Below are 25,939 nucleotides of genomic sequence, written 5' to 3'. Positions count from 1 at the left end.
TCACAGTATACGCAATTTGTGTGTTTTCTACATTTGTGAATAAAAGCCATCACACCATCGTAATTAGTTATTTATTTGTAGATAAATAGTTTAGCGTTCACAAGATTCCTTCAAAAATCGGCTCAAGATCACCTTGTGACCCTGAAAAGGTGAAGCGGTAAAAAAAATATTGGGTGTGGAATGAAAAGTTTGTTTTATCTACATTTTTCGGTAGCACGACTTTCGTGAAAGTCGTCAGTCTTTATACATGTCAAAGCAAAAGAAAATGAAAAAATTTGAAAATAGAAAAGGGAATGGGCAGAGTTCAGTTCCCTGATTGTGATCCCGATCCATTCCGGTGCAGCTCAGCGAGGACAAGTGTGAGATTCACTTAGTATAGTGGGCACAAATTTCGAGGTAGTCAAACTCGGATTAAATGATAATAAGAAAACTTGTTATACACTGTAGAAGTGATAGATATTAATACTTTACCGTAATTTCCTGGGTCGTCATAAAAACCTTTATTCACTGTGCAGATAACATTTTAACATTATTAATACTCTCACATGTAAAAACAGTACAGAAAAAGGGTTGATTTCAGATGATTTTAGATTTTACAATCCTTTCTTATTTTACCATGGATGTTGACTTAATGTCGCTTCCGTCATATTGTAGTAAGAAGCCAGAACGGGGACGTGTGGAGTACTTCATCACAAAAGATTCCACTTCCTGTTCTGTGGTCAAAAGCGTGGGGGGGACATAAGGGGGAAGCGTCCCACCATTCGCCCAAAGCCAGATGGGAGAGGATGAGCAGAATAGAAAATGGATGTAAAGATGGATGGTACTTCCGAGGTTCCACTGTATAGCATAAATATAATTTCTGTTTTTCATTTTCAGATCTTAAATCGAAGTCATGTTCGCTTCCTTCTGCCGCAGTCGTTCTTTCTGTTGGGAGATAAAACACCATATAAGTGCAAAGAACACATTTGTATAAATTCCTTCATGACATTGATTGAATCCATAATAGATGTGGGTATCAACGAGGTGCCACACTTACCAGACTGTTCGGGATTATCTTTCTGGTCTCCACTTTCTTCTCTGCTGTGAGCTTCTTCACTGACTGCTGGGCCTCCTTTAACCTGTCATAATATCAATTCCAGAAATGTAATGTCAACCAGTCTCTAAATTAAAACAACGCTGCACTCAACACTCATCAGCGTTTGGTTACGTCAACCAATCAGCAGTACGTGTACAGAAATATCGGGACAACTAACCATTACCCAATAAGGAGTTAAATATGGAGTTATTCCCCGTTATCTTCTAAAAATACTTCTTTTGTTCGACGGAGACTTTGTTAGTGTGTTGGAGCAAAACTTTTCATGCCGCTGTCTATCCACACTTCAGGTCCTTGCTTTGGGCACAGGGGCAAAGACATGCTGGAAAATTAGACCGTTATCTTTCTTGTTAAAATGATTAGCTAAGATAAGAGTACTAAGTGATCAAACCCACACTGAATGATCAATTTTTCAATTATGAGTCCAAAATGAGTACCTATATTGCACATGCGTCTCTTTGCGGTACCAGACCTTTCTTTCGTGAAGTTCCGATTCTCCCTTTTCCACCTGGCCTTGAAGTCGGCGCAAAACTCAAACCACAGCATGAAGAAATGACCAGACGCCACCTCTGTTTCTCCCGTTTTCGGCTTCAGCCCAAAGTACACACACAAGTCCTGGAAACTGAGCAGCCACGTAAGAATGAAGCTATTAAGCAATCCACAGCAGTGATATTTTTTTTTAAATTTACAAGCCAAAGATGTTTTTTCGCTAACCGTTTTTGTGCTGTCATCAACTGATAGGAAGCCCCCAGGTGTTCTTTACGTGCTGAAAGGAAATTGACATGATCAGCATCATGTCGTACAAACAGCTACTTGGACATAAATACTGTAGCTACTTTATATTAACTCTCCATAAAAGAGTTTATTGAAGCTAATGATGTGTTGATGTACTAGTAGTTTCTTTGTAGGCTTATAGATACTGCAACCTTCCATCCATCCATATTCTTTGCTGCTTATCCTAGCAAGGGTTGTAGGGAGTGCTGGAGCCAATCCCAGCTGTTAACGTGCAGGAGGCGGGGTACACCCTGAACTGGTTGCCAGCCAATCACAGGGCACATAAGAGACAAACAGCCGCACTCACAATCACACTTGGGGGCAATTTAGAGTGTCCAATTAATGTTGGATGTTTTTGGGATGTTGGAGGAAACCGGAGTGCCCGGAGAAAACCCACGCAGGCACGGGGAGAACATGCAAACTCCACATAGGCGGGCCAGGATCGAACCCGGGTCCTCAAAATTGTGAGGCCTATGCTTTACCAGGTGATCCACCATGCCGCCAGATACTGTAACTTCTACGCTAATTTATACTAGCCCGTTTATGGCGTTTTGCATTATATGTTAGTGTTAAGATAGAATTCTTTTTGAACATATTGGCATTTAAATGTGCAGTATTTCATTTTCTGTTGTTCTATGTGTCAAGTGTTGTTTTAAAATGTTTGGTTTGATTTTTAAAGTATGTGGGATGGTTAAAACTATCCCAAAAGGTTTTTTTTTTTTTTTAAATACGGTCTGTCTATGTCACAAAATGAAGCTAATGACGTGTGATTGGTTTGTGAGCAAAGAAAAAAAATCCCAATTAATGGTTGTTCAGTTTTCTGGAGCACAGCTTTAGCACTTTTGTGGACGTACTCTAGATTTTATTGTACTTGGGATTCTCACTGAAAAACATCTTGAAACATTTGCGATATAATTTTTACAGGGGAATCAGAAGGAATGTTTGGTTCGGACGGAACATTGCTGGATTTGAAGAAATAGATTAAGCGATATAGAAAACGGATGGGTGGGTGCATGGGTTTAGATATTTGCTCACAGGTAAAAAATGTTTTTACATGTAAAATAAAAAGTACATGCTCAGACAAAGACATTGATATGTGTTGATATGTGAAAATGTAGATTACTATTGAATATATGTAAATATCTTGAGAACTTAATCGCTCTCCTATATAGGCAGGCATTCATTTTGTGGAGTTTTCAAGCAGGCTAATTAGCGAAATATTATAATTATCTCTGCCTTCAAGTGATTCATATTTTGGTTATATAAAACTTAACTACTCACCACTGAGAAGAAATGTCTCCATTCTGTCTTTAAATGGCTGCAGATGTTCCTCAGGGGAGTCTGAGCAGACCTTCTGCACGTCGTTTTCACATCCTTTAATAAACAAAAAACATCATACTCAAAAGAGGGAACGTAAAGAGTGGAAAATAGAACACAAGTTGTCGGTGTTTACGGTCCTACGCTCGCCTCCAAAAGCAGTGGAATAATAAGAGCTGGTCATTGTTAAGAGTTGAAAACAAAGATTCTAAAACAATTTTAGTGACAGCAGTGCCAACCAACTCCTTGAGGGGGTCAAGGTCTCACAATTATTGGGTTCAGAAAACTTCATGAATAAAAGTATATGGAATACTGAATGTGTGATTCTGTGTGAGAGAAAGAGGGCAAAAGAGGAAAAGTACCGCTAAAGGCCTTTTCATATTGCGCTTACCAACCCGCAGTATGCCGTCAACACACCCATTCATTGTGCATGAGCTGCGAGCAGGCGAGGACAGAATGGCGTGTCGTGTGGTGGTGTGACGCATTAGGTGGGGGTTTGCTTTCACCACAAAAATGTTGGAAAACATTCAACCGGAGCACATCTAATAGGAGAGGCGCTAGTGATGTAATTGCGGCGTGATAATAGCATTTGACAAACCATCTGCGAAAACTGCCATATTACTCCCTATTACTCAAAGAAAGACTGTAGGGATCTATGAACATATTGGTCACTTACCAATATCGGATGCGAGTTGCTTGGCTTGGTTTTGATGCTCGCGATTCAGAATGCAAGAGATTTTGATCAAGGGTATGATAATAAAAGAACATTTAAAAACTACCTCTAAAAGACAATTTGTGCCAGATCTTGAGAGCTAGAACCGCTATTGGACATGAGAACATGTGAGCTGTGGTTCCAAGTTATTAGCTGTGTTCAGCTTTTTCTTTGGCTTTTTCCCCCCTCATAGCTTAATTGTAACAGGCTTCTGAAAGGTTTGTTAACAGACGAAGAAGGTAGAGGAAACTGAATGTACCTGGACACAGCGAGCTTATCAGCTCAAGTTGCTCCTTAGATGTCACTTTGATTTGAATTGAGATGGCGACTGCAAAATCTGCCGCTTGGTTCCCTGCGTCCAATCAGTGGATCAGAGGAGCCAGTCTGCGCGGGCCAGTCATAATAGAGCCTGCACTCCTCCACCCTGACGCTTGATCAACATCTCCCAGATAAGATTACAAAAGAATACTGTTTTCATTCGGGATTTGTGTAAACTGTGGAGGTCAGAATCTTTGTCTGCATTGTGCACTGAGGCTTGCTTTCTTTTGTCTGGCTTTTGTGCCTTAAAAGTTTGCTTATAAGCGACTGAAGAGGGTGATAGACACTCATGTAAACAGAGCTGTCACTTATGAAAACACTTTTCTTTGATGCCGCATTAGATTTCAGTTGCTTCATAAGTAACTCTTTACCTCGTCGGGACCCAAAATTCATCCTCTAATGCGATGTTTCCAAACCTTAATTAAGCCAAGGCACGTACAGTCACGGCTCAAAATATTCTCACCACAGGGGTCCCGATGGTTTTACTAGTGACCTTTGAAAAATCCTGCCACAAGCCACCAAACAAAAATGTCTGAAAAGTTTATACAGAAAACGAAATTATGACAGTCTTATTTCAGTGAACTTAGTTAGGCCCATAAGGGTGATAGTACCTTCTGCCAGCCAATGAAAGTGCATGAAATTATTCCCACTGTCAATATATGTAGCTGTCACAAATATTTAAATAAAGATATTGTATACTATTTGCTCACTCATTGAGCCACAATATTTTATAGAGGAATAAAGATGATTAGCCACACAATTGGGAAATTGTTATGGGAAAGAGTAGTGGAGGCTAGACTCAGGACAGAAGTAAGTATCTGCGAGTAACAGTATGGTTTCATGCCGAGAAAGAACACCACAGATGCATTATTTGCCTTGAGGATGCTCGTGAAAAAGTACAGAGAAGGTCAGAAGGAGCTACATTGTGTCTTTGTAGACCTAGAGAAAGTCTATGACAGAGTACCAATAGAGGAACTGTGGTACTGCATGTGCAGGTCTGGTGTGGTGGAGAAATATATTAGAATAGTACAGGACATGTATGAGGGCAGCAAAACAGCGGTGAGGTGTGCCGTTGGTGTGTCAGAAGATTTTAAGGTGGAGGTGGGACTGCATCAGGGATTCGCGCTGAGCCCCTTCCTGTTTGCGGTCGTAATGGATAGGCTGACAGATGAGGTTAGACTGGAATCCCCTTGGACTATGATGTTCGCAGATGAAACTGTGATCTGCAGTGAAAGCAGGGAGCAAGTGGAGGAACAATTAGAAAAATGGAGGCACACACTGGAAAGGAGAGGAATGAAGTCAAACAGAATATATGTGCATGAATGTGAGGGGCGTAGGAGGAGGAGTGAAGCTTCAGGGAGAAGAGATAGCGAGGGTTGACGACTTCAAATACTTGGGGTCAACAATCCAGAGCAATGGTGAGTGTGGTAAGGAGGTTAAGAAATGGGTCCAAGCGGGATACAAACAGTTGGTGGAAGGTGTCTGGTGTTCTATGTGACAGAAATGTCTCCGCTAGGATGAAGGGTAAAGTTTATAATACAGTTGTTAGGCCGGCCATGATGTACGGTTTAGAGACGGTGGCAGTGAAGAGACAACAGGAAGCAGAACTGGAGGTGGCAGAAATGAAAATGCTGAGGTTCTCGCTTGGAGTGAACAGGTTGGATAGGATTAGAAACGAACTCTAGAGAGACAGCCAAAGTTGGATGTTATGGAGACAAAAGGTTAGAGAGAGCAGACTTAGATGGTTGAGAGAGTGAGTATATTGGTAGAAGGGTGTTGAGGATGGAGCTGCCAGGCAAAAGAGCGAGAGGAAGACCAAAGAAAAGGTTAATGGATGTTGTGATGGAGGACATGAGGACAGTGGGTGTTAAGAGAGGAGGATGCACAAGTTAGGCTTAGATGGAAAAAGATGACACGCTAACGGGACATGTCGAAAGGAAAAGAAGAAGATTGGGCCACAATATTGAAGACACATCCACAATTGCTTTAGATTCACTGAAAGGATAATAAAAATAAAGGGATAAAATAGTAATGCTCAGTTGATTGACGGACAACTTGTTAAAAACTTAAATGGAACTGAGTGGTAGAAATGTTTGAAATGGTAGGAAACGAAAAACATAAAAAAATAATCTAACTAGGCTGACCATGTGGGGAATTTTATCAGGCCTTTACAAATAAACACACAACATTCTTGGAACAGTACAACAACAAAAAATAAAAGGGGAGTTTGGGCAGGATTCTCTCTCGTTGTGACAATGTTTAGGACATTATTGTACACAGACTGGCTAATATTAACTTTGCCTCCTCAGAAATCGTTGGACATCAATGGATGATCCAAGGCAAAACTTTAGCTTAAACTTCATAACAACTATAGTACATGAGGCAGTGGAAACAAGTAAGCAAGTACAACAGTTGGTTGCTCTTGTGAAAAAAAAAAGCTTTTATCTTTTTAAATACATATTAGATACCTACTCATGTATTTACACTACAACTGTGGGGCTAATATTGCTAATGAGCTCAGTAAGAGTGTGTGGTTAGATCTCTGCCTCACAGTTCTAGGTTCTGGGTTAAGTTTGTCTACATGTCCCCTACGAGTGACTGGCAACAAGTCTAGGGTGCATCCTGCCTCTCCCTCAAATTCATCTGGAATCCGAATGAAAACAAGTGGGGGACAAAATAATGGGTATCAATAACGTTGAAATTCTTACAGTACTGCGTTTGGACTAACATCCTGAATGGGTTTCCGTCTGAGTTCCTGAAGTCAAGTGAGCGTGTGTGATTTTTGATTTGTAACATTCAACAAGGATTACAGAAGCTGATCTGCCGTCAACTCCGTCTGGAAGCATTTTATGTTACGCCGAAAGCAAACCGAGGGAGAGTGAAGAGCAACAATGATGGCGGTTCAAAGAGGCAGTACAATGAGAAGCCGCGATGGACGATCCAGATTACGCAGCGGTTTGGCTTGATGAAGTGATACTACGAAGCTGTGTTGAAAGTTAAAGAAAGCAATCTGCGGCGCACATCTTGGGGCCACACTGGAGCCCGGCCCGATACAGCCAAGATGGTTACGGGTCCGTGTGGAGGCCCGTGCAGAGATGGCTCAGATATGAGCGGTCTGGAGATTGCATAAGTGGGAAACTACGGTCTACGTTTGCTGGCGACGGGACAGGCGCACAAAGGACGGGAGATTTGATGGGCCAAAGGATTAGAAGCTGGATCTAAAAGGCGCCAGTCCAGTATCAGCAGCAAGACTCCTACTAGTCTCTGGATAGAGACACAGAACGTATGCAAACATATTACCATCTCCAAGGATTGTTCCGAATGGGGAAAATAATACAAGATAAACTGTCTTTTGGTCTTTAACAAGCCCAGGTTCTGCGAAGGGCCTTTAGTCCAAAGTATAAACATTTACAGGCGGGACCGGTGGTGGGAAGCCAAAATGAAGAGCTGCGTTGATTTGGGGGTGTTTGAGGGGAAGAAATGCTGCCAGACGGGAGATTTGGTGTGTGGGAAACTCCACAGAAAAACACAAAAAAGTTACACAGGCAGGCTGAGGTTTTTCAAACATGAAAACAAAACAAAATGACCAATCTTTTCTGGTCACGCAGTCTCATTTCATGTTATGGGGAATGATGCTAACCATCTGTAAGGGGTATTCATTCTGTTTTTCGTCCCCCCCACCTCGGGCAGGATTTCCAAGAGAGGGAGGGGACAACAAAGCATACCTGTTAGATCTCTCCCAATCCTTCTCAGCTCTGCATTGAGGTCCTCAAAATTGAGCTGCGCTGCCAGGAAGACATCCTGAGGTTCAGGAAGTGGGAATGCACTCTTTTCAGTTCCGGCATTCTGGCAAGTAAAAATCGACATTAAAGCAGAGACAATCACACTTGGACGTGAATTTGTGAGAAAACAGGTTGTTATCTTTTTGTCAAACTACCTTGTCAACATTTTCAAGATAATACGATACCACGTAGTCCACCAAGCTGATGCGGTTGTCCTAAGGAAAAAAAATTGAGGACTTATTTTTTGTCGGTATATTTTGTTTCTGAATAAAACATGTTTCAGCATGTATTTTCCATTCTGAGATCAATTCATCACATTCTATTATATTTCAGATGTGCAGATGTTGACAAACACGCATGAATGCAAGCTAATGATTTGGTTGAACTATTTTTTTGGGTGGGATGGGATGATTGTTCAACACGCATTGTCATTGACGTGACCCTTAGCATGCGTGACCTCTGTGAGACTCATAACCAGATGTGCTCTGTAGGCCGGGAATCACGGTACAAAACAAATCCAAAATAAATTCCCTAGTGTACAGCCAATTCTTGTTTTAAAACAATCATTCAAACCTGAAAAAAAGGAAACGATTTGCTCAGTTAAATAATTAAAAAGTATAACATTTAATAATTTATGCAATTCATGAGTGTATGGACTGTAAATGTCTGATCACAAGTGGGAGTCCCACTCTTTTCAGGTTTCATATGTGGAGCTTTGGCAAAACTTTGTAGTACCAAGAACTGTGAGCACTGCGGCCCCCCTTTGGTTAAGGTTCAGTACCCTGCTCTTGACATCTTTGAGTTTTGGAAGGATTTCTAGACCGAAGCCGTCAGCCTGGCCTCTCATCCTGTTGCCTCCGTTCATGTGATTTCCCAAAGCCAAGACCAGTCCCAGTACTTCCTTCACCCCATCTTTTTCCAGCAGAGCCTTTATGCAAAAACACACAGTCAATTTTTGTGTTAAGTGAGGCAAATAAATTATCTTTTTTTTCCCCCTGCACTAAATAGTTTATCATTTACTGTATACAAACTAGAATGTTGTTGGAAAACAGTACCTCAATTATCCTGAATAAGTTATTTAAAATTACGGGGATTTTGCCCTGACATGAATAAATTCTTGGGCAAAAATTGGCGTCCGTGGTATCACGGCCTGTCACTTTTGATCATTGAGTACCCTGAGACACCCAAGGGCCCCAAGATTTTATGGGGACACGCATTAGAAGACCTAATAGGGGTGTTTCCTCCGCCATGTTCCTTCCTACCTCACTCACGCATGAGAGAATCTGAAGTTTGTGTTGAATGGACGCCAGCCCGTCGTTGAAGGCTGCCTTGAAAATGACGCAGCGGGCTCGGCCTGCAAAGTCTGGAATCTGCGAGAGCTCATACAGGAACCTACATCACAAACATTCAACAGGGGAAGCAATCGTGTTATTATCCGAACCTCTAAAAGTGATTATTAACAAACTGTGGTTCGGCCTGGTGTTGGCCCAGTCACTGTTCACACACACTCAATCACAATTACGTTCTGTTTATACTGACTGCTCAGGTTTGTCCAAGAATTTAACCTCCTCTTCCTGAGATGTGTTGTAATGCGTCTTGATCTTCTCCAGCTCCTCTGGCTGAGCTCTCTGGCACATTGACATTTTCATTTTAATAACATTTTAATAAACAACTACTCGTATACACGTACTCCTGGCTAATACATACATTTTCGTACAGCGCCTCAATCGTCTCAAGGTCCACCACAGAGTTATCCACAGTCAGAACGGCTGGATAAAATAAAACAACTACCGATGACATTTGTGTTTAAAACACATATTGTGGTTAATTTTTTTTTTATCTCCTTTCAATATTTTTACTATTCATGATTTTTTTTTTTTTTAAAAGGTAGCTAAAACTGTAATTTACCTGCTTTGCCACTCTCAGGATCGAACCCTGGACCTCAGAACTGTGAGGCCAACATTTTACAGCTGAGTCACGGTGCCACCTTCATGCTACATTTCACACTTTATTATTTTCAAGTTTGCAAGCAAATAATAATGTTTGATTAATGGTGGCAACTATAACATGCTTGTTAGCTGAATTCAAAACTCTAAATTGCGAATGGCTCTTCATGTGAATCCTGGTATCAACTCAAGAACAAATCCGAATTTGCATTTAGAAAATGGAACATGAAGCCTGTTGCATTTGAGTTACTGCGAGCCTTTTAGAAAGTGGACTATGTTGTTTCTGAGGATCAGAGAGTGCGAGGTCGGCGGATTGGAACTGACCTTGTCGGATGTCTTTCATTTCCAAGTGGAGGCTTGATATGAGGATCCCGACAGCCTGCGAGCGTTTACTGTCCAGCAGCTTAATGATCTAACGCATAAACAGGCACAGAGGTCTGCTGTATACATTTAGATGCATACTGGTTGTTTATTTTCTTTGCTTGCTAACGGAGATAACACAAATTGAATATATTTGAGGTGATGGTCTCGTCTAGGTCAGTGATTCCCAACCAGTGTGCCGGGGTACATTAGTGTGCCGTGAGCGCTCCTCAGGTGTGGCGTGGGAAGTTATCCAATTTTATGAAATTGCTTAAAAAAAAAACATTTATTCCAAGATATAATGTATCTTTATTCATCTATTTATGCAAGTGAGGCACAATGACAGACAGAACAAAAAAAATCCCTCTTCTATTGGATGGCAGGAAGTATACACAGTAAATAAGTGATCCACTTGACATTTACTTTATTGGTGTGCCGTGGGATTTTTCAATTGTAAAATATGTGCCTTGGCTCTATAAAGGTTGGAAATCACTGCTCTAGGTCATGATGGACATTCTTCTATTAGCCTAAAAAGCACATTTTGGGAATGCAGGAGAAAATCAACCCGAATGGGAAAAACAATGTTAGCTACACACAGGAAAGCTGTAACCTAAATACATTTTGACCACCAAATGTTGTATTACCTTCTTGGCTTTTGTCTTCTCAAAATTTTCCACCAGTGGTCTCCTCTTGGGTCGTGTGGTGGTTTTGGCAAACAGTTCCTCAAACTCGACTGCATTCATGATATGTGGCTCTTCCAAAACATTCCACAGTGTGTTGTTCCTGAGAAAGAGGCAAAATCATTATTGATATTATTTTTGATTAAGTGTTTTGTGTTCAGACCCACTGGGGAAAAAAATTCAATTTCCATAACTCTCATTTTTAGTTTACATGGTTATTTTCATGTGTGGCTTGAAACGTACTTGTTGTCCTCAATCTGAATTCTGGTCCAGTACAGAGGCTTCATGGGACATGAAGGCTCCACCGCAGGTTTTCTGGGAGTTGCAAATAAAGATGGCGGCGTTGAGGAAGTTAAATGCGAGTTGAATGGAGGGGGCGGAGGTGGCGGAGGAGTTGCGTGTGACATAAATGGAGCGGGTGGAGGTGGCGGTGGGACGTTTGGTTGTTTGAGGGTCGGCAGCGGCGTGGAACATGGCAGAGGTGGAGGTGGTGGAATGATATCGCTTGGCGCGTGACATGGGGGGCCTCCCTCTCGCTGACCTGCCAAGCTCAAACTGATAGAAGCCAAGTCCATTTTTTGGGGGGTCACCCTCTGCTGGTGAGTTTGAGCGCAGGCTTTCTTCTGCCCGTTGTCATCGTTCTTCACGAAGGCCTCTCGGTCTGTTTGGATGCAGACGGTGCGGAAGGCTTTGTGTGGAAATATGTCATCTTGCGTGGACACGGCCACGTCTCTGAGTTCGCCGGGTCTGAAGGTGCCGAGCTGGGAGAGTTTGGTCCGAAGCTCAGCCAGGCTGAGCTCCATGCGGGACACTGTGACCTCGTTTTCGAGCCTCAGTCTGCACAGTTCCTGACTGAAGTCCTCCTGAAACATAGCAAACAAAGATAAGTCCAGATATAAATAATTTTTGTCAGTCCTCTTTATCGCAAATTTGTGCGATAATAAAATACTTCCAAACCGACTTCCCTTCATGCACAGAGAGAGCACAATTTGACATTTGAAACTGACCTGTAACTTTTCCACTTCTTCTCTGAATTCTCGCTTCAGCTGCAGAAGTGCTGCCTGGTGCTCTAAAACGAGACAGAACTGGAGATAATTGACATCAAATATTAAACATATAGAAAAAGTAAACGAGAGACCTAAAACAGCACTTTTTTTTAAATTTATGTAGTCATTTTTATACACAATACAGCATTTACTACTGTACAGTAATGTATGTGGAAGCTGTAGCGATAGCTTTGACCGCGTGGGGGCAGTATTGCAAGCCATGAAGGCCCCTTTGGCTAACAGAAATGATTGGATTGTCTTGAATTGCATTTGGTGTGCAATAGGCTCCAGCACTCCCGCGACCTCTGTGAGGATAAGTGGCTTGAAGAATGGATGGATAATGACAGAGATGCGTTTTAATAATGATGACCAGGGTCTATACATATTCAATATGTAGCATGCAGTACCAAAGTGATGCTTCACAGCTTATAAGAGAGTTGGGGAAAAATTATATACATATATATTTTTAAATTTATGAAACAAAGTGTCGTTGGGAAACTTATTAATTTGCGTGTTCTGACTTCCACATCTTCTACGTTTGTTTGCTGTGGACTCGTGGAGTTGTGTTTACCTTGAGGGATGAGGCGACTTATATGATCGATATCAAATATGACAGCAAACAGTACCACTGTCTGCATGCTTTGGAATTGCATCACATTTCCTGAGTGTTCTCAATAAACTTGGTTCTTTCCATTTTGCTTTGGCCTTCAATCAAAATTTAATAAGATTGCCAAACACAATAAAAAAACAACAACATTGTAATACTAAACTACTGAACAAAGGAAAAGTAAAATCAAGGATGGACATTGGGGGCAATGCTGCTTGGTTTTTTCATATCATAGTCATAAGGATATTTCCATAAATGATACAAACCCTCAATGATTTTTTGGATTAATTGAGATTTTTGCAGCACCCTCATATTTTTTTTTCAAAGAGATGCATCTAAAATGATTCCTTAAAAAATAAAAGACTAATTCTGACATGTTCAGAGAGCTCAGTTGCATTTTTAAGACCAATTTCGCTTTTTCGTTCAACTTTACAGGTTCACACTGAATATGTATGAAATATTTGGCCTAGTATACATCATTACCTGCTTCAGAATACTTCAGACCGATTTTCTCCTCCTTGGGTGGTGGCCAGACTGCTTGTAGACGGCCCGGAATTCGTTCTTCTTCTTCTGCTGGACTGGATGTTTCTGACTAGTTTGACCAACATAAAAACAGCAAAAAAAAATGAGAGGAATTTGTATGTTTAACACCAGAACAAACCACAATTCTTGAAACATAAATGATAACTATGACTTTATTTTCTCCCCATTTTTTTTAAATCTGTATGTCTGCATGCCAAGACTACTTATATCCATCCATCCATTATCTGAGCTGCTTATCCTCACAAGGGTCAAGGGAGTTAAAAGTGGATTAGGGTATTTTTTTTTTTTTGGATGGGTTGTGGACAGATTGTTAAAAAAAAAATGTACAGGGAGTTCTCGGTTTAGGATGTTCCCAAAATATGACATTTCAGGGTATAATAGGTGTAAAAACACACCTTCATATGGTAAAAGAAGGTAATTCCCTCAGGAACATATTTTCTGTTTTATGCTTTTATTTTGCTTTCTATGATCAAAAAAGTTGGTTGCAGTTGAGTTTCTTTACACTAGTATAGTGCTCAGAAAATCACTTTTAGAAACGTAAAGGTGTGTTCATGTAAAATATGTACATATATATTTGTTTTTGAAGGCCATTTTTAAAAAAAATATATTTTTCTACCTCTTTTTAAAAGTGTCCCAACCTAGCAAAAATAGGAAAATGTGGCTCCCAAAGTGACAATTGTTCAGAACCAATGTTTTCAAACCTAGGCGATTAAGGATGATTCTTTTATGAATGAGAACAAATACGACTTTTAAAAACTATAATTAGATCAATGATGCTCATACTGTGGATGTAGTTTTCCTCTCCAGGGTCTTGTTGGCAGGTCTCTCAAAAAATGCTTTCAGTGCATCTTTTTCCGTCCAGGTCTTCTTTCTGGCGGCGTTCAGGTCCAATTTCTCTGATGTTTCCTTCTTCAATGGCTTTGGTGTGAAAAAGGACTTGAATGCCTGAAAGGCTGCCTCTGCACCAGTCACTGGCGGTTTTGGGGACACATGTGACCCTGAGTTGTCCTCCTCAGTTTTTAGGTCTCCCTTCTGCTGCCCTTGACCACTTTCACTTCTATTCTCCGTGCTTTCTGCCTCTTCCTCTGCAAGAAGATCTATCTTCTCCTCACACTCTTCACTTTTTTTATCGGGGTTCAACAACAAGGAGATCTGGTCCAGGAAGCTTCCTTGGACTTTTGTCTCTCCCTCCTTCTCAGGCAAGACCCTTCTCTTTACCGCTTCAGTTACAGGTCGGATTTGTGCCACTGTGTTATGTTCAGGCCCGACCAGGCTCTTTCTGAGCACCCGAAGACCACTAAAGAGGGCGGGGAGCTGCCCCTGCTTCTCCATGGCAGAGCCTGGGCAGAAGGTGGATCTGAGTGGAGGAATATTGTCTCCAGATGATGTGACAACATGTGGTCTACAGTCATTTGAGCTGTCTGAAGATGGCCGATGGCTTAGCTCTTCAGTTCCCTCAAATGTCGGCTTTATTTTAAACTGCGACTCCCCCTCAATAGCGTGTTCCGTCCGAGTCACAGCAATCAAGACCCGTTTGGTTTTGGGAACTCTTTCTAATGCGAGCTCCTCACTTTTAGAATCATTCAAAAGAATGACATTCTCCGCGTGAAGATTTGAAGTTTGTATAGCTTTCCGGTCTCTTCTTGTGTCATGGTTGGGTTCTTCTCCAAAGTCCTGCTTGCAGAACATCTGCGCATCACAGTCGGTATTTGTACATTTGGTCTTTTGCAAACTTAGTTCACATTGTTTTGGCTTCTCCTGGTGCTCATCCTGTGAGTTTTCCGCCAGGCTACGACCTTCAGACGAGTCAATGAAGTCAAAATGAACAAGAGCAGGTTGATTTAGTCCCAGATCTTGTCCAACCACAGAGAAGGTATTTTCAGTTTTTACAGCAGTAATTTTCTCTCGGTATATTTTAGCATCACCTTCCTCGGCTTTTTCCTCCTCAGAGTTATTTCCTGTTCCTCCCTCTAGGTCGTAGGTCATCTTTTCTTCCCTCCCAGCAAAATATGTAACGTACAATAAAGTGTCAGCGCTCTCCTCCGGGGGAGTCGGTTTAAAAATCATATCCATCTTTTTCTTCAGCTTCACTTGAAGATTTGGTTCCTCTTGTGTTATGTCTACGTTGTGTTTTTCTGGAATAGACCTGAAAAATGTGAGGACGGCTGACTGTGGCTCCATTTGCAGTAGGTCTTGGGAAGTAGGAAAAAAAATAAAAAATCACTCACTCAAGACCAATTTTCCTTTCTGTTCACATTTGGAATGGAGTAATCCGGGGACAGACGCATGCACAGCATCCCCACATTTGTATGAATCGGTCCAGATTGAAAAGTCTTACTGAATAGCAGACCAGTTTCTTGAGAGGAAACACATCCATGCATGCAGCGTTCCCTCATGTCCAACCAGAGCGTTCATTTTCTTAGCCTAAAAGTGGAAACAGATGTTTATAGTACGGGGTTGCCAATGACAGACAAATCCACTCGGTGATCCTTAAACGTCACGTGGCATGTTCAAGTTCTTCTTCGTCGTCGTCGTCCCTTGCATCATGCTGTCAAGTCTTGTTATCGCCGGAAGCAGATGGAGGCCCGAGTCGTCTTCCCCCGTCGGCGGTCACCGTCTAAGACGGCACCCGGTGCACTCGAGAGCCGTAAGTCAGAGAAAGCCACACGGAACAGATGGAAGGAGGCCACACCCACAGCTGCAGGAGGGCAAACAGGACTGCCACGGATCACTTGTTTGAACATTTGGTTTGCCAAGCCAGAAAGGCCGGGAGGGCTCACAAGTCCCGTGCGTGTATTCTAGTGCAAGGGCAGGCTAATCTGGACCTTGCAGTGGTGTAAGACTCCCCTTCTGCCCCCCCCGAATCAACAGGCTAATTCTGCGCACAGAGAACCTGAAAGTTTACAATGTGATGTCATGAGCCAGCATAAATTAATACATACATTATAAAAATGTAGACTCTTACCTATTCAATTTAGCTTATTTCTCGAGAAAACATCACTTATTTTAAGAATGTTTTTTTTTTCATTTTTGACAAAGCAAATTTACGTTTTTGCTTTCTGAAAGATACAACATATTAACTTAAGCATCTTGTAAAGCCAATTCACAAGTTCCAATGGAATAAATTATTATTATATTATATATATACTATTATGACTATTATTATTATTATTATTGTTATTATTATTTATAAAATCCATCTTTGAGACAAAACATCTTTTAATTTTTTTTTCCTTGTTTTGAAACGGTACATTATTCCAGTATATTTTTGCTGAAGTATAAAGTAACATAAGGCGGCAACCTGGCTCAGCTGGTAAAGCGTTGGCCTCACAGTTCTGAGGACCCAGGTTCGATCCTGGCACCGCCTGTGTGGAGTTTGCATATTCTCCCCTTGTCTGCGTGGGTTTTCTTTGGGCACTCCGGTTTCCCCCTACATCCCAAAACCATGCAACATTAATTGGGCACTCTAAATTGCTCCTAGGTGTGATTGTGAACCAGTTCAGGGTCTACCCCGCCTCCTCCCCGTTGACAGCTGGGATATGCTCCAGCACTCCCCGCAACCCTTGTGAGGATAAGCGGCAAAAAAGAAAATGGATTGATGGATAAAGTAACATTAAGGAGATTGTTCATGATCATAAATACAATGTCGAATCGAAAAATTGAGTTTAAACAATATGTTGTCACCACATGAAGTGTGGAATGTAAATCAGAAAAGCCATTTTAAAAGCCTCATGAATAATCCTGACAGTGGTAATCCATACAAAATTAACCAAATTCCTGTATTCTGTTATTCTGGATCATGATTATATATTAGTAATGTACATTTTGAATGGATGCATATCCCCCCACCCCCAGTCTGGAAATGGGTGTATAAATTTTTCAAATGTTCTTGAACATCACATTAAGTTCTTCACAAGCTGTTTACTTTATTGGCCCGCCCTTGTTTGCTCATATTTGAGGTTAGAGGCAGCAGGTGAGCGACGCGACCTATTATCAATATTGTTACAGCATCGCGATCTCGGTGGCGGAGACATTGTTGTCGCTTTAAATTGCTTTGTTTAATCGCTGGGGCGTGAATAAAGACCCACCCGGGACATTGTGGCCTCCAAGCGAGGTATGTTTCTGTAAGAGGCATATGAATGCAGATAATCCCGTGGAATAGTATTAGACTAAGTGATGTAAATACTATTCAACAAACATAGAGAACCATATCCATCATTTATTGAAATAACATAATAAATTGAAATAATAATTGATAACTTTTTATAGGCGGCACGGTGAATCAGCTGGAAAGCGTTGGCCTCACAGTTCTGAGGTCCCGGGTTTGATCCCGGAGATGTCTGTGTGGAGTTTGCATGTTCTCCCCGTACCTGCGAGGGTTTTCTCCGGGTACTCTGGATTCTTCCCACATACCAAAAACATGCAACATTAATTGGAGACTCTAAATTGCCCCTGGGTGTGATTGTGAGTGCGACTGTTGTCTGTTTCCATGTGCCCTACGATTGGCTGGCAACCAGTTCAGGGTGTACCCCCCCCTCCTCCCCGCTGACAGCTGGGATATGCTCCAGCACTCTCTGCAACCCTCGTGAGGATAAGCGGCTCAGAAAATGGATGGATGGATGGATGGATAACTTTTCATAATTACTGTAGTACATACGACTTTGTAAAAAAATTGCAAAGTATAATTATTGTGTTCATCATATGGATTTCATGTTAATATTTGTAATGTACTTTTTAATGCGTGCCTGATGGAGTAACATAATTATTGCTTGTTGTAATTAAATATTGCTTCCTGCACAAGGTTTACTGGAGCTATCAAAAAAAGTTCATTTTAATATAATTGACGCTGTCCCAAAACTACAGCTGAATTTCACAGCTGAACTTTGTTAAGAAAACAATTATAAGCACAATAACTAATTTACATGCAGATCGAAAGAAACTAAGATTGGCACACAATGTTGAGAGTAGGAATAATCCGAATTCTCAATAACGGCATCATTTCAAGTTTGAGAATCAGCAACAGGGTGGCATTACATCCCGAGTTATGTAACCAGAAGAAACACAAACCTCCTTTGTTGTCGTCCGAGGCCGTTCCCTGCATGTAAATGGCTTTAAGACGACAACGGTGGTTACGAGTGAAGCATATTGGTCACTTTTATGGCAATTCCGGTTTAATGAGGACTTTCATCTTAATGCTTTTGCCTGATGCAGACTCATTAAACGTTACGTGAAGGCATTTTTAATATGTGACAGGTTCAGGGCCATATCATTTATACCACCCACTAAACCAAGTGACAAAAATTAAAATTCTCACAAGATTATGGCCCCTGTTGCTGAGAATTTAGTGTAGCATGAAATGAGCCTTAAATCCTTGTAACCTTCTTTTGGATTTTGGAACTCAAACAGAATCATATGATTCATCCTGCAATGGACAAATGATGTTTTGGACTGTAATTAACAGAGACAGGACAAAAGCACGATCAAGCTCGTTACACTCTACTCACGCTTAGGTCTGGTAACACGGGACTAGGTGTCCTGCTGATATCATCTTCGGGGGCGGTGATGCGCAGGAAGTCAATTAGCTTGGGTCGAGAAGGATGAGAGAACCACCTGCGGAACGACAGAGACTCCTCGATCTCCCGCTGCCAGAACTCCTGCTGTTTCTGCAGTGCTTCGTCTGGAGAAGACGAGAGGATTTCAAAATACACAAATATATAGTTGATCATTTACCCACCTGCAACATAGTACGATTTGAATGGGTTTTTGCACGCCTTCATTGTCATACCACATTTTGCCAAAGCATACAGAACAGCTGAGAGGGACAAGGAGATCTTCAAATAAACTCCAGTAATAGCAGTAGTACAGGAAATAAACACGAGAGGAAAAAACATATGAACCCTTGGAAATTTCTTACATTTCTGCATAAATTGGTCATAAATTGAAGACTGATTTTTTTTTTTTTTTTTGGTGTGTCCCCCTCGACTGTTTATATGAAGCAGAATGGAGAATCTGCATCCTCTTTTATGCCAGAGCAGTTTTACTGTGTCACAGTGGAGGCTTTGAGCTTCCTCTGTGATTTCTTGGCACTGTATTTTAATTGAAGTTTATCGAGGTTCAGAGTTCATCAGTTGAACAAAAGAGAATTTCTAGAAGGGCAAGACTGACAAAAACAAAGACAAAGCGCTAACTGAACAAAATGAGAAAAGCAAATCATTCCATATCTACCAAAAAAACCATTAAATATAGATGTTGCATGAGACTGTACTGCTACACCCTGGGAAGGAAGGACAGGACAAGAAAGGACAGGACCATTAAATCAAAAGAATGCTGTCCACTGAATCTTTTTCATTATTATATTTATTTTTTTAGCTTCTCGATCAGAGACACGTTTAAATTTTATTTTCATGACCAGAGCAGCTTTACGTCATGTTTTCAATCTAATCTCATTGATTGGACGACAGGTTGGATCACATCTGTCTCTGAGTAGCTCTTGGAGAATCTGTAGTCTAGTGGTTCACTTTTTCCTCCCTGTCGTGTGAATTTTGACGTTATTTTAAATAAAAATACAGTATGAAAACATTATTTGTGTGGCATTAGTTTAAGCACTTTTTATTCTTGTGATTGATCAGACCACATTTTATGACCAATTTGAGCAAAACTTTAACAAATTCCATATACTGTACTTTTTTTCTCCCACTGTATATCTCTGTAATATTTATGTATGCTGACTTTCCGTTTGTTGTTGCTGTGTATTAAGTAGCAGTTTTTTGAACCTTTATATTTACTGTAACACCTGTGTCAGTGTCCGGTAGCCGATCTACAGCAGTTTGCTTTGTGTTAGTAAACACATAAAGCTTACATATTACCATTAATCTGTCTGATTTACATTCAACAAAACTATATCAATTTGTTGAACATTTTGAATGTTTGAAAGTCCGATGTTTAATTCTCATTTAGTTTATGTCAGTTTTGCAGTAACGTTCAACTGGGAGTGCCGAACAACTTGACTTCTTATTTGGAGAACTGTGAACAAGACAGTGGGAACAAGTGCCAAGAATCCATCTATCCATCAATTTTCTTTTGCCGCTTATCCTCACGAGCGTCGTGGGGTGTGCTGGAGCCTATCCCAGCTGTCAACGGGCAGGAAGTGGGGTAGACCCTGAACTGGTTGCCAGCCAATCGCAGGGCACATAGAAACAAATAACCAATCGGACTCACAATCACACTTATGGGCAATCTAGAGTGTCCAATTAATGTTGCATGTTTTTGGGATGTGGGAGGAAACCGGAGTGCCCGAAGGAAATCCACACAGGCACGGAGAGAACATGCAAAATCGACACAGGCGGGTTGGGGATTGAACCCGAGACCTCAGAACTGTGAGGCCAACGCTTTACCAGCTGCTCCACCGTGCTGCCAGCTCCAAGAATACCTTTGATTAAAAAAAAAAAAAAAAATTATTGTATGTTTTTCATCGATTGCAGATGTTTTTTTTTTTTCTGTTTGTCGACACTCCCTGGAGCAAAAACCGTACAGCCGCAAGGTAGCAGGCATTTGAATGACAGCAAGGCTGGAAACTTGTTTTTAAACAAATATTTTTTATAATCTGAGGCTTAAGGAAAGCTTAGGTCAGAGAGTAAAAATCTTAACCTAAACCATATTGCCACCATGAGGCAATACAGTAAAACATCAGCTTCACCTTCATCTAATAATCTAAATAATTCAAAAAAAAAATCATTCAGGATATTCTCGAGACATTGCCAGCGTAAGATTGTAAAACATGGCACCTTTGACAACACAAAAAAATTAAGATAGTGGATTAACAAACAATGACAGATAAATCACAATAAATCAAATTTTGTGTCAGATATAGTGTCAGATATACTGTAGTCCTACCATAAACTGTGCCAAACAAATATGAGATGTTAAGATGTGGCGACCCTTAACGGGACAATCCGAAAGAAACGAATGTATATCTTGTGTAAATGTTATTCGTCTTGCTAGTCAACGACTATTATGAGTCGTTCTCCATTATCCTTTAACACACACACACACACACACACAACACACACACACACACACACACACACACACACACACACACACACACACACATCGTATTCACTGGCCTAATCCAAGCAGCAGCAACAGACAAAACCAGACTATTCAAGACTATTCAAATCTGCCCATTTTAAAGTATTTGTATTCAGAAAGAATGGTCCTTTATGCTTTGTATACTCCTGAAAGGTGGACTACTGCTAAACTGTATTTTAAGCTCATAAAAGTACTCAGTCGTACTCTGGCACAATTGAATATGATACATTACAAGTACCGTAGCTGAATTTATATGAAAATGGTGTTTAATTTGGTTGTAATGCATATTACACATAAAGTATTAGCATTATTGTAAAGTTACGTACATTTGAGGTATGAATCGCACTGTATCAACTAATCAATTGACATCTCTTTTATCGCATTTCATTCGATCATGCCAATGCAAAGCAAGTGATTTTCCGTTCATTTTCTCAAGCGCTTGTCCCCTTTTAGGGAACCTGCAGTCAATGCCAGCTGACTTTGGGGCAAGAGGACAAACCAAACACATTCACACCATGATCCACTTCAAAGAACATGCATGTTTTGGGAACGTGTAAGGAAACTGGACTCTCTGAAGAAATCCCGGCAAGGGATTTGTGGCACATAACAACTCCAGAGGTGAAATCCAAACCCAGAACCTCAGAACTGAGACAGATGTCCTAACCACCATTGTGCCTTGCTGCTCTCAAGCGAATTTTGAGGAATAAACTACACACTATATTTGGTATGTTCTCCATCCATAGAGTTGCATGTACAATCTTACTTCTACATCCGAGAGTTATTTCTGCTCAGTACTTTTCCTGTTATCCTGATCATTTTACTATCCCGACACTTCTTGTGTTCAAACTGTTGCAGCTTCGAGTTATGTAATGACTAAATATGAAGATGAAAAGCTTTCAAAATAATGGATTCAAGAGGCAGACATTAGAAATACAGTAGTACTGAAAGATTCAAGAGCTGTGTATGTTTTACCTGGGGACAGCAGGTCGTCTTGCTCAACGTCAGCTTCACCGAGGCATCTGTGCGTCTGCTCTCTCCATCTGCGATTAGTCCAATCGACGTTCTCCTTTTCGCTCCAGCTGTCCTTGGCTAATCTTGTCCAGAGTGCGCATCGGTCACATAGTTCATCTTTGCGCCGATTTTGCCTTGACGTGAATAAAGGCAATGTTGGAGACCGATGGGGCATCCCTGCACTTGTTGACAAGCAGCCTGCCAAAGAATTGTTATGCGCTGTTGAAATGTGCCGACCATATGATGGCATTCTCATGGGTGTGTTCTTATTTACGCTTTCATGTTCTCTCTGCGTGCATAATGACAACCACTCTTTGTTCTCTCCCTCCATCTTCAGGGCTCGTTGGAGACTCTCACTCAGTTCCTCGCCCAAACAACGGAGCTCGTCGACCAGCCGACGCTTGTCATATTTGCAGTCCTTGTCTTGGGTCTGGATTTGGGGGCCGTGCAGAGCCTTGTTGTCCATACACCTAGCTTTCGACGAATGAGACTCATCTTTTACATTTTTTCGGATCCAATTTGAACTGGTGCAGCTCACCCGACCGATGATGCCTTCCACCTCCTCAATCTTTCGCATTACGCGGGCTGCGGTGGCTGCCTGAGAATTTAGTTCCACTATCTCGTTTTGAGTATTGACCTTCGATTGTATCCTGTCCGCGTTACCTTCTTCAATCCTCGGTTCCGAATCAAAAAGGGAGCAGATGTCGTCATATTCGGAGAGGTCCGTCTCTGAGGAAGTCTCTTCCTCTCGGCACGAAAAAGGACATTTTCCGGTGACGCATGAAGAGCCTTTGGCAGAAAGCTTTGAGTGCTTAAAGTCAATTTGTCCATCATCCTTTTCAAACACTGAATCGCCTTTTGTCTCCCTTTCCTGCGGCAAAGTGGAAGGCATGCAAATGAAGTTCCTCTCTTCTTCAAATTTATCCTCAATTGTAGGAGTGCTTGTCCTCCAGAATTTAGGTAGCCTTCTTGGCTTTGGAGGGTGTGGTGGAGACTTGAGGTGAAGCAAAGGAGTTCCGGTGCAAACAAATCCATCTGTTCTCATCTTTGGTCTCCGAATTTCAGTGCTATTGACGTTTGTCTTGCTCCTGATGCTTTGTTGGTTGCCCATGTTCATGAAGGTCTGGTATTCCGAACACAGCAGCAGCAACTCTTTCATCCACACTAACTCAGATGAGCCAGTTAGCCTGAATTTGTCAAGACCAAGTTTGGCTGTCTCAACCAGACCCTCCTCCTTGTAGAAATGGGTTTGTTCAGGTTGGTGGTCTTGAGGTTCAATAGAAGGGCAAAATGGACCCCTGCTGAGAGATGTGCACAAATCGCTCATCTCATTTCCCCTGAAGGGGATGTAGAGGTGCATTGAGGCGTCGGTGCCCTTCATAGTTTTATTTAAGAGCCGTAGATCAAAAAAGTTTATGGTTCCTTTGAGTCCTCAATGCCGTGATGTAGATAATATTTTACAGATCGTCTGCTGCTGCACTGCGGTATGAATCCTGCCACACAAAAAAATATATGCATGTGAATATATTTCTCTCAGATTTGTCAAGCTATACATGCACAAAAATTGAAATATACAAGCAAAAATTTGAGGTAGATTTGACATATACCTTCCACTGCAAGATCCGCTAATGTAGGACTAATTTCACTACAATGCAGTTATTTGTAAGAACAACAAGTATAAATGTCAAGTATACAAAAGGCACTCCTGAGGGTACCTCCAAGTGACAAGCAATTTCAAAAATTGCCTTTTTTGATCTTTCAAGCGTCCATAACTTAAAACACGCCCCCTTGCTTTGATGTTATTCAACAGCCCGTGTACTGAAACCTTGAGAGAAAAAAACAGCGCAATTATTTGAAACATATAGCTCGGCTATGTTTTGCATGTCTCCTAACACACATACCTGTATTTCGACTTCCTTGCCACAGCAACCTGAGTGTTCTAGTTCACTCGCAGCAATGTTCTGAGTTGTAACCAACTGCTCATTGGCAGGATCGAGAGGCTTTCTCTCTCAGCCACCGCCTGGTGGCATTTGGACAGCTCTGATTCGCTCAACATATGGAAATCACTACTAAGCCCTTGCAGACTGACAAGTAATCAGGGGAACATGAACAAACAGACGGCGAGTTGAGTGAGGATTTGCACCAATCTCTCTAATCTGCTTGATTTAATAAAACTGAAAAGATACAAACCAGCGAGGGTGCAATTCCACTTTGACACTTGTTGCGCAGTGGATGGAAGTACATATATGTACATGCTTATAAGCTGCTCATTTGGCAGGCCAGCAACCCATAAGAACATGATGTGCACTATTTAGGTCATCAGCGTGCCAGTATGCGCTCCACCCGGCTCGGTGCGTGCACCAGCCTAATTGGACCCACTGCCCAAGCTGTTTCTGATGGATTACACAAGTTAAAAGAAAATCAGCAGCTGTTACTGTCACTGAAATCACCAGCAATAACATGCACAGGTAATCGGAATGATCTCTGAGCCAGTGGAATTATCAAAATGCTTTCCCCCCCAAAAAAATCAACACCATTATTACAAATGTAGAATAACACAGGATTAAATCCTTTAGGTTCAGACAAAAACTATACCAGGAGGTGCACAGTACAAAATTATATAACATTAAAACGACTAGTGTTTGTCATTAAAACACAAGCAGGCTTTTGTTGGCATGTTTATGATCTCTTTTTGCATTCTAGAAACATCACAAAGCTTTGGAACTTAAAAGAAAAATAACACACAAATAGCTTGGCCTTGATATGACATAAAGCTACAGTAGGGATGGAATTACATAAATGAGTAGTTGACGGGAAAGCGGAAAAGACAGTAGATGCTACGTTTAAATCATGAGAGTTTCGATTCCTTAGATTAATACTGAACTTTAGCCCATGTGATTTGATTTAGCTCCATTCCATTTACTCAACTTTCCATGTCTCTCCACGTCTTTTGGTAGTTCTTTCCCAGATTTTTTGGAACATCTTGCAGACATCAAATTCAGAATGATATTGTATAAAATGAAATAACATTTGTGTAAAATATAAATGCAATGAGCTCATCATCTGGTTTATGTCAACTTTGGACCTCAAAGAAAATCAAAGAATTCGTGAAGAAATTCTCTCGCATTATTTAAGCATTTAAGACAATGAAATAATTTTTGTGATCATGTCTGACCTGAATTAGGAGAGGTTTAGTGTCATTTGACTTGAAGCTGTCCATGAGTCGAGGGGAGCTGGACCCGAGAGCAGACGGAGGCGGATGTAATGTGGTGAACAGTTTACAGTATTTACAAAAGGTGATGGAGGTGGTCCAAGATACGCTGGCAGGCGGCGCCATGGATAGGTGGCTGGCTTTGTGGCAGGAACTGCGTGGGAGAGGAACACAGGGGAGCACAAGGGTTAACGAGGGAACTTTCTGAGTAGGTGGATTGTGGTGCCGTGAGGAAATTCTGCAATACTTTGGCGAAAGGGAAGGAAACAAGCAGGCTTAAATAGTAGTGGGGATGATGATGGCTGATGGAGAACAGGTGCTGGAAGAGAAGGCGGGGGGGGGGGGGGGAGGGGGGCAAGAGTGAGAGAGAGAGCGAGAGCAATATGTGAAACAGACAGTGAAACAAAAAATGAAACTTGTTTTTGCGCACTGTATGTAAATGGCTTCA

At 41.4% G+C, this 25,939-nt stretch overlaps 1 protein-coding gene across 3 annotated transcripts; it reads right to left on the bottom strand.

Moving 5' to 3' along the window:
• Positions 1-53: 53 nt before the first annotated feature.
• fmn1 (formin 1) lies at positions 54-24,045 on the bottom strand. Of its 3 annotated transcripts, none has more exons than XM_061812309.1 (19): positions 23,888-24,045; positions 22,242-23,773; positions 18,683-18,855; positions 13,119-13,227; positions 11,990-12,051; positions 11,226-11,845; positions 10,947-11,085; positions 10,267-10,354; positions 9,704-9,765; positions 9,536-9,624; positions 9,259-9,388; positions 8,778-8,924; positions 8,152-8,211; positions 7,940-8,060; positions 3,149-3,241; positions 1,808-1,859; positions 1,566-1,715; positions 1,037-1,118; positions 54-924 (listed from the first exon to the last, which is right to left on the bottom strand). In XM_061812309.1, the coding sequence occupies exons 2-19, from the start codon at positions 23,659-23,661 to the stop codon at positions 880-882; spliced, it is 3,642 nt and encodes a 1,213-aa protein (XP_061668293.1). In that variant the 5' UTR covers positions 23,662-23,773; positions 23,888-24,045; the 3' UTR covers positions 54-879. The 3 variants fall into 3 exon arrangements, with proteins under 3 accessions (XP_061668293.1, XP_061668295.1, XP_061668294.1); XM_061812311.1 differs by lacking the exon at positions 23,888-24,045 and having other exon boundaries at positions 22,242-22,478; positions 22,555-22,690; XM_061812310.1 differs by lacking the exon at positions 54-924 and having other exon boundaries at positions 1,531-1,715.
• Positions 24,046-25,939: the final 1,894 nt, after the last annotated feature.

Source organism: Syngnathoides biaculeatus, chromosome 23 (assembly GCF_019802595.1).
Source record: "Syngnathoides biaculeatus isolate LvHL_M chromosome 23, ASM1980259v1, whole genome shotgun sequence".
Lineage (NCBI taxonomy): Eukaryota > Metazoa > Chordata > Actinopteri > Syngnathiformes > Syngnathidae > Syngnathoides > Syngnathoides biaculeatus.
The sequence above is the reverse complement of the archived record's forward strand: the minus strand, read 5'-3'. Positions and strand labels throughout refer to the sequence as shown.

What these genes read in the sequence shown, in the direction of transcription:
- fmn1 (XM_061812309.1), bottom strand. Translation starts at nt 23,661, where the DNA reads ATGAAGGGCACCGACGCCTCAATGCACCTCTACATCCCCTTCAGGGGA. An exon ending in AGACGACCTGCTGTCCCCAG is followed by an intron (nt 18,856 to 22,241) that starts GTAAAACATACA and finishes CGTCTTCTCCAG; the next exon opens with ACGAAGCACTGCAGAAACAG. An exon ending in CGGAACTTCACGAAAGAAAG is followed by an intron (nt 1,119 to 1,565) that starts GTCTGGTACCGC and finishes ATATTATGACAG; the next exon opens with GTTAAAGGAGGCCCAGCAGT.